The sequence below is a fragment of the Conger conger genome, chromosome 12 (genome assembly GCF_963514075.1).
Source record: "Conger conger chromosome 12, fConCon1.1, whole genome shotgun sequence".
NCBI lineage: Eukaryota > Metazoa > Chordata > Actinopteri > Anguilliformes > Congridae > Conger > Conger conger.
The window spans coordinates 28,555,052-28,568,139 of NC_083771.1; the positions used below are offsets into that span (position 1 = coordinate 28,555,052).

Genomic DNA, 13,088 nt, shown 5'->3' on the forward strand with positions numbered 1-13,088 from the left:
TCCCAAAGAAATCGCTTACACTTGTAGGTAAATCCAAATTGGGAGACGGAATAAGATAATCTACTGTACAATTTTGTGAAGTGACATGCCTGGTATTCCTAACAGAAAACAGGGAAGTTCAAGTAGACAGCCATTGGAACACAAGTATGTTAAACAATGCTTAACAGACACTTAAAGAGATGATTTCCTTCCTGGGGGTTTTCATAATACTTCAGTTTCTGTGTATGCCTTAAATTGGTCCTGATTTTCTTGCTTAAAGTCCTGAATGCCCTGCATTGTAAAGCCAGCTGGTTGTCATAAACTTCTGTAAATATCTAAATCATCCTTCATCGCACACAAAATCTATCCGGGCCAATGGAAAACTTGCACCGACAGTTAAATAACAATATATCCCTTTAAGTTCATCAAAATACATAAGACTCAACCTCAAGCTCTCATTTACCTGCAGTGAACCACCAACTTTCTAGGTCCCAGTCATGTACCTTTGTCACTAGGCTACAGTCTGGTTACATCATCTTGTTTGCAACCAGACTAATACAATTTGACAAAGACTACATAGAGAAAAGAAATTCTATTCAAGTGAATATAATAAATACTAATAAATAGAAATATCATTCTTTTTTCTTTTAGTATAGCAAGCCCCTCCCCACCCCCCGTTCCCTCCCTGTCACTCTACACTACTGTGGGTAGCTTACAGTATGTCACTGTACAGTGTGTTCTGATTTAAAATGGCAGTTACAGTTGGTATGAAACTGAATGTTGTGTTTCTTTTATGTTTCTTTGACATTTCTTTGATAGTCAATGAAGCCAATAAGAGGCTGAGAAATAAGTGGAAAAAAGAAAAACAGTCAGAGACATACGCCAATTTATATCCATCCATCCATTCATTATCTTAACCTGCTTATCCTGGGGGGCTGGAGCCTATCCCAGCATACATTGAGTGAAAGGCAGGTTGCCAGTCCATCGCAGGGCACACACACCATTCACTCACACACTCATACCCACAGGAAATTTAGACTGCATGTCTTTCGACTGTGGGAGGAAACCGGAGTACCTGGAGGAAACCCACGTGAACACGGGGAGAACATGCAAACTCCACACAGAGAGGCCCCGGCTGACCGGGATTCGAACCCAGGACCTCCTTGCTGTGAGACGGCAGTGCTACCCACTGCACCATCCGTGCCACCCCAATTAATATGTTTACCAAAATAAATAGTTTAAAACATTGTTACCTACTCCACTGGTCATCTACCTGGCCGGTCAGAGACTGACACTGCTCCCATGAGCCTCATGTCCCTCAAGCACAAATCACCATCTTTGGAGCTGTCACAGCAAGCTGTCTGAATTAACTGGAGGTACTTGGTTCCTGGCAGAAGTGCTCTGCCCCAAGGGAAGAAGTGCTTCCGGCGCTTTCCAGAAAGGTCTTCCGTCAGTCGTTTGACTTGGGCCCGACGGCCTTGTTTGCTTCTTGGCCCTGAAGGACTTACGTTTCCTCACCTGGTCCTGGTCCCCTGGTCCTGGCATTCCAGGTCTGTGCACTCGGCAGACCGCACCGTGGGAACTGGGATAATGGCGTGATTATGACTTTGCCGGTTTCCAGAGTCCGCACTAATTTCAGATAACTACTTTGGGCCCATTAAAAACACACCAGCGTTTCCTCCTGTCGGCTACACGTTACTGCTTTTGATAAGTGGGGCTGGAGAGGTTTGGGGTGGGGGAACATGTGCTGGGAATCATGAGCTTGTGGGGAACCATCACAATTTTGCTGTACGATTGGGGCGGGACCTCTCTGTAGCTGTGTTCATAGGTGCTTTGGGAAAACTGCCCAAATATTTTCATAATGAGGTTTTTTTTTTTTACAAGTAGTGAGAGACTGTCAAGATGTTATTCCAACTATAGGTGCTGATTTTCCCAAACACTTTGTTTAATGGCTTTTAGGCAGTTACTGTATCTACTTTTAAAAGGTGGAGTGCAGGTAACTGAATGTTCCTTGTGTTCATAGACAGCTTGCCTGCTTTTAAAAACTTCTCAGGTACTAAAAAAAGGCAAATTTTACAGTAAAATGCTGGCACCTGCATTACCAGAACTAAATAATATAAATAGTATAAATAATGGTAACAATATGTTAAGCATACAAAAAGCTGTATATTTTGTGAATGTATCACGGTGCAAATGTATTACAGTGTTTCATTGTAAATAATAGTTATTATTTAAATATGTTTAATTTTCAACACTTCTTTCCTAGTTTCGCCATTTCCCCCCCGTTTAAAATGGCTGACCAAAACTGAACACCTGATCATCACGTCCTCATCACTCCTGGAGGGTGAATCCAAATTTTCCGTTTTGATGAAACACATCAGCTGGATGTGTCATTCAGAAGACTGGCCCGGGTGGGGTGGGGATGAGGAGTGGGCTTTGAGCCTCTCATCCAACCTGAAAGAAAGCCTCTGACAATCCAGTAAGGTGGCAAGAAGGTAGCTGATCATAAACAGTAATCCTGTTAATATCGGCCATTAAAAATAATAATAATGATAATAAAATCTCAGTTTGACCAAGGACATTCCAGAAAGGAGAACATTCTCTGGGCCAAAAAACTTTTTTCCTTTTTTCTGAGACTTCTCCCTTTCAAGTCTTTGTGTACAGACATTCCCCATCGTTTTCCATCCCTTCATTTTTCCACTCCACATAGTTGGCACCCAGAAACTTCATCATATTCATGCTCCATCCCGACTGTGCCTTGATTGGTGAAGTCGGTCTGCCCGTCACACACATTTCCGCCCAACCACACCACTGCAAACGTATTATTTATTTAACTAACCTTTAAATATTGCTTGATGCAAAACCTTTTTTTTTTGCCAGAGAGACCTGGAAAGGAATCAACCGAGAGAAAAATTGAATCTCAGCTTGTACGCATGCCAAGCACAATACAAAACAGTTGAACGACAGACTACATATCAGTGGAAGTCCTTGCTAAACTTTAAAAGAGCCACTTTTAAACCACTGTTAAAAAAAATGGCAATAGTCTGAGCACAGGGAAGAAGTGGAGCGTGTGTGAAGTTGTGCAGGGAATATCACTTTGAGCGTTATATCCATGCAGGCTGACGGGCTGCAGGCGGTAATTTGTAAGTGTGTGCTGAGTATCAGCAGGGCTGGAGCCATCTGGGGCCCATCTGTGGGCACACCACCGGCCCACATAGGCAGCCTTGTTCTGGAAGTTTCCGTACATCCAACTGTGAGATCATCTTAAATCTCTTACACCCTCCGCCTCTGTCCTCCCCTCCCAGGCCCCTCTGAAGTGTCCCTGTTGGAGAGGTACAGCCGTCGCCCAACCTGCCCAGACACCTCCGTGTGCGCCCACCTCCCCAGCCCACCCCCATCCCGACACAGGAAGAGCCACAGCCTGGGAAACAAGTGAGAGACTCTCTGCTGCCCCCTACAGACACACCTTGCTATTACACTCATGTTATACACATGACAAACAGGCTACTGCTATTACCTCATTAGTACACCAGCTGCCTGCCACTTGCAGACTGTTGTGCTGTTATCATTATCATTCTGCTGTTATCATCACCATTATTATACCACCTATGGTATGCACAGATAGTACACTGTTCTTACATTGTTATTACACCACATTAAACCTATTTCAGTGGTTCCAAAAACCTTTTGGGCCCCCAAACAGGGGTTCCCAAACATTAGTGAGCCAACATCGTACATTCTGAAGATGGTCATTTTATTACCCTCACCGCTTATAAAAAATGTATTCGAACATCTGTTTAAAATATGAGACCTAGATTATTTTTAACATCTGTCAAGACAGCTGCCAGTATGACAGTAAGCTGTTAACGTAACAAGTGAAGTGTTTAATTTGACTACGAAAGTTAATACAAATTGCAGTGGGTATCTTTGTATCTATGTGTGTGTATAACCTGTATAGAACCAGGTAGGTCAACAAAGAACTCACTTTAGCAGTGATGATGGCCTTGGTAGTCAAAGTGGGTTGGGAGTGCAAGGGATTATGTAGCCAATCAGATATAGGGGGTAGTTAGGTGGCCAGATGTAGAAAGATTTTTTTAATGGGGATTTGACCAGGACACAATGGTTAACATCACTTTTGTGAAGTGGTATAGGATCTTTAAAGACCACAGGACCTCGGAAGGATTCCACCTCCTACAGCCCAGTGTTCTCATCATCATTTCTGTTTGCTCCAGAGAGAAGAGTTCCCTTTATCTTCCAGCAGCAAGCTTAGTTTTTACATGTGGTTCCTTGGACTAACCACAAGTACTAACCGAGCCCACACACATTTAGCTTCACCAGTTAGCCACGAGGAGGGCCCAGTGCGTCCAGGATGTTGACAAACAGTCATACATTGAAGGATGTCAAATTTGTGATGTGATTTTGTGTAAAACATGTGCTATTTACAATGTAAATATTTGGTAATTACAACGATAACAATATTGCCAAGTTTATGTAAACTACTTATTTGGTAATTAATGAAAGTTAAAAATGTGAACAAAGTATTCTTAAAAGATTAGCTCAGCTCCAATGAATTTTTTCCATTTTGCCCAGGATCCCATGTTTAGGAATCTAGTATGTGGTTATTTGATGTTATCATGATATAATTTTATGCTGTTTAATGTAATTGCTGCTATAGCAACCGATTTGTATCAGTGCACTGTTCAGCTTTTCACATTCATCTTTCATACAGAAGAATTGACCAAAATATATATGGTGCAGTGGGTAGCACTGCCGCCTCACAGCAAGGAGGGGTTCGAATCCCCGTCGGCCGGGGCCTCTCTGTGTGGAGTTTGCATGTTCTCCCCGTGTCTGCGTGGGTTTCCTCCGGGTACTCCGGTTTCCTCCCACAGTCCAAAGACATGCATGTTAGGCTGATTGGAGAGTCTAAATTGCCCGTAGATATGAGTGTGTGAGTGAATGGTGTGTGAGTGAATGGTGTGTGTGCCCTGCGATGGACTGGCGACCTGTCCAGGGTGTATTCCTGCCTTTCGCCCAATGTATGCTGGGATAGGCTCCAGCCCCCCTGCGACCCTGATCAGGATAAGCGGGTTCAGATAATGGATGGATGGATATATATAAATGTATATATATGCTACTGCACCATTGATAAGATTATTTTCATGGGGCAGTTTTCACTGTAATAAAATAAATACCAAAGAACTCTTCATCATACCCTCTGTTGGAGGGGAGTATTTCGTAAGGATGGAGTTCCATGACATCTACTTGTGTATAAATCGACAAGTAATTCCAGCGAATTTCATGAAGTGCCTTCCTGGCTCCAGCGGAGAGCAGCACATTTCACGAAATTGACCAATTTGGTATTTAGCAGGCGCTCTTACCCCAGGCGATGGGTAAAACAGCACAGTTTCAGGACTGAACATTCAGCAATGCCAGGGTCAATGATTAACCTCTGAGTGCCATGAAAACCAAACTGAGAGCACTGAAATGGAGTCGGCTTTGTGGATTGCAGACTGGCAGTTCCAAAGTGCCCCTCCACGGTCAGCTGGGTGCATGAAGATAGGTACAGTGGTGGATAGATGAGGTGCAGTGGTGGATAGATGAGATACAGTGGTGGATAGATGAGGTACAGTGGTGGATAGATGAGGTTCAGTGGTGGATAGATGAGGTACAGTGGTGGATAGATGAGGTTCAGTGGTGGATAGATGAGGTACAGTGGTGGATAGATGAGGTACAGTGGTGGATAGATGAGGTACAGGGGACCGCAGTGAAGGATATGAGTGTGACAACACGCCGGAAGAGGACGAGAGAACAGGGGTAGAAATGAAGGGTGTTATTGTGAGGAGTAAAAAATGATGCAAACACCTGCCCTGCTCTGTGGAGTGCTGTGGCCCTCTTTTTGTCCTTCCTCGATGAACTTCAGATGCCTATTTTTAAAACCCTACCATATTTTTATTGCAAAGAAATCCGTTTATAAAATCTGATGATTGTTTGGCTAGCCTTTGCAAAATAGTATTGCTGAACTGTGAATGGAAAATGTATCTCATTCAATTGAAATCCATAATAACAATAACAATAATTCAAATATTAATAATCTTTCACTCTTCCTCACTCTCTCTCTGTCTCTCTCATTGTCTTATTCTCTCTCTCTCTCCCTCTCTCTCCCTCTCTCCCTCTCTCACTCTCTCTATCTCTCTCTCTCCCCCCCTCTCTCTCTCTCTCTCTCTCTCTCTCTCTCTCTCAGTATGATGTGTATGCTCAGCTTGGCGGAGAGCAAGAGTGCCACATTCCCAATAGACAAACCACGCCACCTGCTGGACGACAGCTTCTTAGATTCCCACAGCCCGTCCTGGAACCCGTCTCACAGCTCTGTCTACACCAACGGCCTTTCGCTAGGTAAGCACACTGTCTACACCAACGGCTCTAGTTAGGAAAATCTGATCCTAGATCAGCACTCGCCTATTCTAAGACACTGTGTATACAGCACCTGGTTTGAGCTAAATTTGCCAGCAGAGGGCATCAAATCCCAATGAATTAATTTATCAGAATTTGCACATCTGGTTTATCTACGCTGTGATAATCTACCAGTGATCCTGTGGGTGCTGGGTTTCTGACCTGTATTTCCTGTGTTTGACTCCAGGCAGCAGTCAAAGCTCCGTCAGCGAGGACCTCTTCATCAGAGTAGAAAGGTGAAAACCTTTGCTCTGCATCATTCTGCAATGATAAAACCTCCAGTCTAACATCACTCTGGGGGCCAAAGCCCACTGTTTAATATAGTGGAATGCCCTAGAGTATATACAGACCATGCCAGCCCATACAATACACAACCTACCCCAGTTTCTGGAGCAGGGTGTTATATTGTGCTGCCTCTGCACAACTCTGCCACCTCAGTGGAATGCTCCCAGAACTGCTTTAAGTTGAAATAGTCTTGTATAGATCATGGGTTTTCCACATACAGTGTTTGGTATCTTCACATAGCTAATGTTGTGGGAAATGGTTTGGTGTCATTGGTGGCGTAGTACACTGGTTGCTGAATAAAGATCTTTAATCTTGAATACCATTTAGATATAAACCACAGGTAATGCAAGTTACCTGTGAGTCAGCATCTGTGCTACAAAGGTTAACCAGACATACAACGACATACCGAGATAACATAAGCAGGACTATTGTTGTTGCCACCATCTTGTGACTCTTTATTTGATCATTTCTCATTTTCCTGTAAACCCTGGGTATATAGAGGAAAACACAGAATGGTTTCAGGAGACAACGACTAATACGACCTCCTGCGCGCCATTTGCATATAGCCATTCACAATACATCTCTCCACATTGTCATTCTGTTTTTGCATTGAACATTGTTAAATAAATTGTATTCATAACCTGCATCCTTATTGACTCGCACCAGAGTCCTAACAGACATCGATAACCTAGGATAGCTGCTCCCTGTAGTCACTCACCTATACATTAGTGCCGTCACAAGATACATAAGTGTATCATTGTAGGCTGTGTCGGCCACAGGCACATCCGCGCCTACACAGATAGATGGCGATCGTATAGAGCCACACTATTCGCGGACATTTGCAGTTCCTGTTAGAACAGAGGAGGTAAAATGTATCTTTTGGCGTCAGATAAACAAGAGCAAAATTAAATTACTTCCTGCTTTATGGTGTATTTGGGGGGTTCTGTGTCGTCTGGGGACTACAATATAAAGGGCAGAGCCCTGAACGATACAGTAGAGCCTTGGAACTCAGAACTCTGAAAGTAAAGTCAAACACGTGTGTTAAAATATTGCGACAAGACCATTCTAAATCCCTTCCTATCATTGAAAATGGCTCAATGACATGTTGACTCACCCTCTGCCTGTGTTTATAGTGTTTAAATTCGGGTTTCGAAATATGCAGTTGGCACTGTACCAAAACATTGTATAACTGTACAATAATTCAAGCTCATTGGTTGAAAAAAAGATTCCAATTGCAATGGTGTTTCAACATCAGCGCGTTCACAGAGAAGGGGAAGGGATAAACAGAGCTGTGGTTTGAGTGTGCTTGTTGCTTCAATTCCTCTCTTGAAGCCCAAAATTACCTATTTTACCTTTAAATATGTGAACAGGTGCCGCCTTTATGCCACACTTGGGCCCAACTGGAAGGTTCCGGCACGAAACTCCCCTAGAAGCCGTATTCACCTCTACAGGTACGCTAACGGCAAGTTGAAGGGTCTCTCTCTTTCCTTCCCTCTCTTTCTCCATTTCTCCATTTTGTTATATATATATCTATTTTTCAACATTTTATTTATTGACATGAAAAGGGAAATCTGCAATGGAAAGAGAGAACTCTGTAATCTCTGTGGGATCTCCTAAAAGTATGGTTCACTTCCTGAAAGAGTGCGCTCGCGAGTACGCTCAGTGAAGTATTTATATAATCTGGGATTTTAAGTACGGTACACTAAGAGAAAAGCTTGCCTACTTTCACATCCAGATGATTCCATAGTACATTGCCCACTAATAAAAGTAGGCAGCAGCCTATATTCAGTAGACAGTGCATATTTTGATGACACAGTAGTTAGCAGTCTATTTCAGACATGGCCTACAATCTTCTCAACGGAGAAACCGAAAAAGCGGATCTGAAAAGCTTTCCTTGTGTTTTGGTTCCTTTTTACTTTGTTATTCGCTTTCTATATGTTTTTTACCCAAATCATGTGAGTGTGAATAGCTAAAGTTTTTTTTTTATTTGTTTTTTTTTCATTTAAACAATGCATTCTCCCTCCCGGAAAAGAAATGCTGTAGAAACCGGAATTTACCAAATCTCCCTGTGTCAAGCTATTCTGTTTCTCCCAGGGGTGTCACACAGAGATGACTGGAGCATGTAAAGTCAATCTGTCAGTGGAATTCAGTGACATGTAGCGCTGCTAATGCTTCTCCACTCAATAAGACGTTATTGCTGATTTGTGGGTAGCATTGTGCTTGAATGGCCTTGTAGTTCCCATAGCTTGTACGAAGGTGCAGCTTTGTTTCCATGACTCCCTGATGGCAGTGGGAGCTGAGTGTGTCCACAGTGAACAGGCTGTGCTCAATGTTCCTCTGTAGTCGAGGGCTTTCAGTTTGTTTAGTCTGGCTAACTGTCTTTTTAGGGCCTGATAGAATTTGCGCTTTGGGTGGCGTTACCTATGCTGTGATCTTCATCGAACGGGCTGGTGAGAACAGTCAAGTGAAATAAGAGAGTGACTGTGCTGAATGAGTTGGGTTAGTGACATCGTATTGACGGCCCTCCCCTCCCCTCACCTGTCCCCCCAGCCCCCCAGGAGATGATCCTGTCCATCGAGATAGTGAAGTGGGTGGGGTCACCATGGAGGGCCCTCTGCGAAGGAAGACCATGATGAAGGGAGGCAGGAAGCCTACGGTGAGTAAGCTCTGCCTGCTCTAACCACTCTACCTGCTCTAACCACTCTACTGTACCTGCTCTGCCTGCTCTAACCACTCTACTGTACCTGCTCTACCTGCTCTAACCACTCTACTGTACCTGCTCTGCCTGCTCTAACCACTCTACTGTACCTGCTCTACCTGCTCTAACCACTCTACTGTACCTGCTCTGCCTGCTCTAACCACTCTACTGTACCTGCTCTGCCTGCTCTAACCACTCTACTGTACCTGCTCTGCCTGCTCTAACCACTCTACTGTACCTGCTCTACCTGCTCTAACCACTCTACTGTACCTGCTCTACCTGCTCTAACCACTCTACTGTACCTGCTCTGCCTGCTCTAACCACTCTACTGTACCTGCTCTGCCTGCTGTAACCACTCTACTGTACCTGCTCTGCCTGCTCTAACCAGTCTACTGTACCTGCTCTACCTGCTCTAACCACTCTACTATACCTGCTCTACCTGCTCTAACCACTCTACTGTACCTACTCTGCCTGCTCTAACCACTCTACTGTACCTGCTCTGCCTGCTCTAACCACTCTACTGTACCTGCTCTACCTGCTCTAACCACTCTACTGTACCTGCCCTGCCTGCTCTAACCACTCTACCTGCTCTAACCACTCTACTGTACCTGCTCTACCTGCTCTAACCACTCTACTGTACCTGCTCTGCCTGCTCTAACCACTCTACTGTACCTGCTCTAACCACTCTACTGTACCTGCTCTACCTGCTCTAACCACTCTACTGTACCTGCTCTACCTGCTCTAACCACTCTACTGTACCTGCTCTACCTGCTCTAACCACTCTACTGTACCTGCTCTACCTGCTCTAACCACTCTACTGTACCTGCTCTGCCTGCTCTAACCACTCTACTGTACCTGCTCTGCCTGCTGTAACCACTCTACTGTACCTGCTCTGCCTGCTCTAACCACTCTACTGTACCTGCTCTACCTGCTCTAACCACTCTACTGTACCTGCCCTGCCTGCTCTAACCACTCTACCTGCTCTAACCACTCTACTGTACCTGCTCTACCTGCTCTAACCGCTCTACTGTACCTGCTCTACCTGCTCTAACCACTCTACTGTACCTGCTCTGCCTGCTCTAACCACTCTACTGTACCTGCTCTACCTGCTCTACCTGCTCTAACCACTCTACTGTACCTGCTCTGCCTGCTCTAACCACTCTACTGTACCTGCTCTGCCTGCTCTAACCACTCTACTGTACCTGCTCTGCCTGCTCTAACCACTCTACTGTACCTGCTCTGCCTGCTCTAACCACTCTACTGTACCTGCTCTGCCTGCTCTAACCACTCTACTGTACCTGCTCTTCCTGCTCTAACCACTCTACTGTACCTGCTCTAACCGCTCTACTGTACCTGCTCTACCTGCTCTAACCACTCTACTGTACCTGCTCTGCCTGCTCTAACCACTCTACTGTACCTGCTCTACCTGCTCTAGCCACTCTACTGTACCTGCTCTGCCTGCTCTAACCACTCTACTGTACCTGCTCTGCCTGCTCTAACCACTCTACTGTACCTGCTCTGCCTGCTCTAACCACTCTACTGTACCTGCTCTGCCTGCTCTAACCACTCTACTGTACCTGCTCTACCTGCTCTAACCACTCTACTGTACCTGCTCTGCCTGCTCTAACCACTCTACCTGCTCTAACCGCTCTACTGTACCTGCTCTACCTGCTCTAACCACTCTACTGTACCTGCTCTACCTGCTCTAACCACTCTACTGTACCTGCTCTAACCGCTCTACTGTACCTGCTCTGCCTGCTCTAACCACTCTACTGTACCTGCTCTACCTGCTCTAACCACTCTACTGTACCTGCTCTAACCGCTCTACTGTACCTGCTCTACCTGCTCTAACCACTCTACTGTACCTGCTCTGCCTGCTCTAACCACTCTACTGTACCTGCTCTACCTGCTCTAACCACTCTACTGTACCTGCTCTGCCTGCTCTAGCCACTCTACTGTACCTGCTCTGCCTGCTCTAACCACTCTACTGTACCTGCTCTGCCTGCTCTAACCACTCTACTGTACCTGCTCTGCCTGCTCTAACCACTCTACTGTACCTGCTCTGCCTGCTCTAACCACTCTACTGTACCTGCTCTTCCTGCTCTAACCACTCTACTGTACCTGCTCTAACCGCTCTACTGTACCTGCTCTACCTGCTCTAACCACTCTACTGTACCTGCTCTGCCTGCTCTAACCACTCTACTGTACCTGCTCTACCTGCTCTACCTGCTCTAACCACTCTACTGTACCTGCTCTGCCTGCTCTAACCACTCTACTGTACCTGCTCTGCCTGCTCTAACCACTCTACTGTACCTGCTCTGCCTGCTCTAACCACTCTACTGTACCTGCTCTGCCTGCTCTAACCACTCTACTGTACCTGCTCTACCTGCTCTAACCACTCTACTGTACCTGCTCTGCCTGCTCTAACCACTCTACCTGCTCTAACCGCTCTACTGTACCTGCTCTACCTGCTCTAACCACTCTACTGTACCTGCTCTACCTGCTCTAACCACTCTACTGTACCTGCTCTACCTGCTCTAACCACTCTACTGTACCTGCTCTAACCGCTCTACTGTACCTGCTCTGCCTGCTCTAACCACTCTACTGTACCTGCTCTGCCTGCTCTAACCACTCTACTGTACCTGCTCTGCCTGCTCTAACCACTCTACTGTACCTGCTCTGCCTGCTCTAACCACTCTACTGTACCTGCTCTGCCTGCTCTAACCACTCTACTGTACCTGCTCTACCTGCTCTAACCACTCTACTGTACCTGCTCTGCCTGCTCTAACCACTCTACCTGCTCTAACCGCTCTACTGTACCTGCTCTACCTGCTCTAACCACTCTACTGTACCTGCTCTACCTGCTCTAACCACTCTACTGTACCTGCTCTAACCGCTCTACTGTACCTGCTCTGCCTGCTCTAACCACTCTACTGTACCTGCTCTACCTGCTCTAACCACTCTACTGTACCTGCTCTAACCGCTCTACTGTACCTGCTCTACCTGCTCTAACCACTCTACTGTACCTGCTCTGCCTGCTCTAACCACTCTACTGTACCTGCTCTACCTGCTCTAACCACTCTACTGTACCTGCTCTGCCTGCTCTAGCCACTCTACTGTACCTGCTCTGCCTGCTCTAACCACTCTACTGTACCTGCTCTGCCTGCTCTAACCACTCTACTGTACCTGCTCTGCCTGCTCTAACCACTCTACTGTACCTGCTCTGCCTGCTCTAACCACTCTACTGTACCTGCTCTTCCTGCTCTAACCACTCTACTGTACCTGCTCTAACCGCTCTACTGTACCTGCTCTACCTGCTCTAACCACTCTACTGTACCTGCTCTGCCTGCTCTAACCACTCTACTGTACCTGCTCTACCTGCTCTAACCACTCTACTGTACCTGCTCTACCTGCTCTAACCACTCTACTGTACCTGCTCTGCCTGCTCTAACCACTCTACTGTACCTGCTCTGCCTGCTCTAACCACTCTACTGTACCTGCTCTGCCTGCTCTAACCACTCTACTGTACCTGCTCTACCTGCTCTAACCACTCTACTGTACCTGCTCTGCCTGCTCTAACCACTCTACCTGCTCTAACCGCTCTACTGTACCTGCTCTACCTGCTCTAACCACTCTACTGTACCTGCTCTACCTGCTCTAACCACTCTACTGTACC

At 45.9% G+C, this 13,088-nt stretch overlaps 1 protein-coding gene across 3 annotated transcripts in view; it reads left to right on the forward strand.

Annotated features, from left to right (window-relative positions):
- The window catches only part of LOC133142025 (ras-specific guanine nucleotide-releasing factor RalGPS1-like), a 131,234-nt gene that overhangs the window by 113,375 nt on the left and 4,771 nt on the right, over positions 1 to 13,088 (forward strand). For all 3 annotated transcript variants that reach the window (XM_061262946.1, XM_061262945.1, XM_061262947.1), the window contains 5 exons: positions 3,285 to 3,411; positions 6,221 to 6,372; positions 6,617 to 6,665; positions 8,085 to 8,165; positions 9,265 to 9,370. In XM_061262946.1, coding sequence (XP_061118930.1) covers positions 3,285 to 3,411; positions 6,221 to 6,372; positions 6,617 to 6,665; positions 8,085 to 8,165; positions 9,265 to 9,370 — 515 coding nt within the window. The remainder of the gene's footprint in view (positions 1 to 3,284; positions 3,412 to 6,220; positions 6,373 to 6,616; positions 6,666 to 8,084; positions 8,166 to 9,264; positions 9,371 to 13,088) is intronic.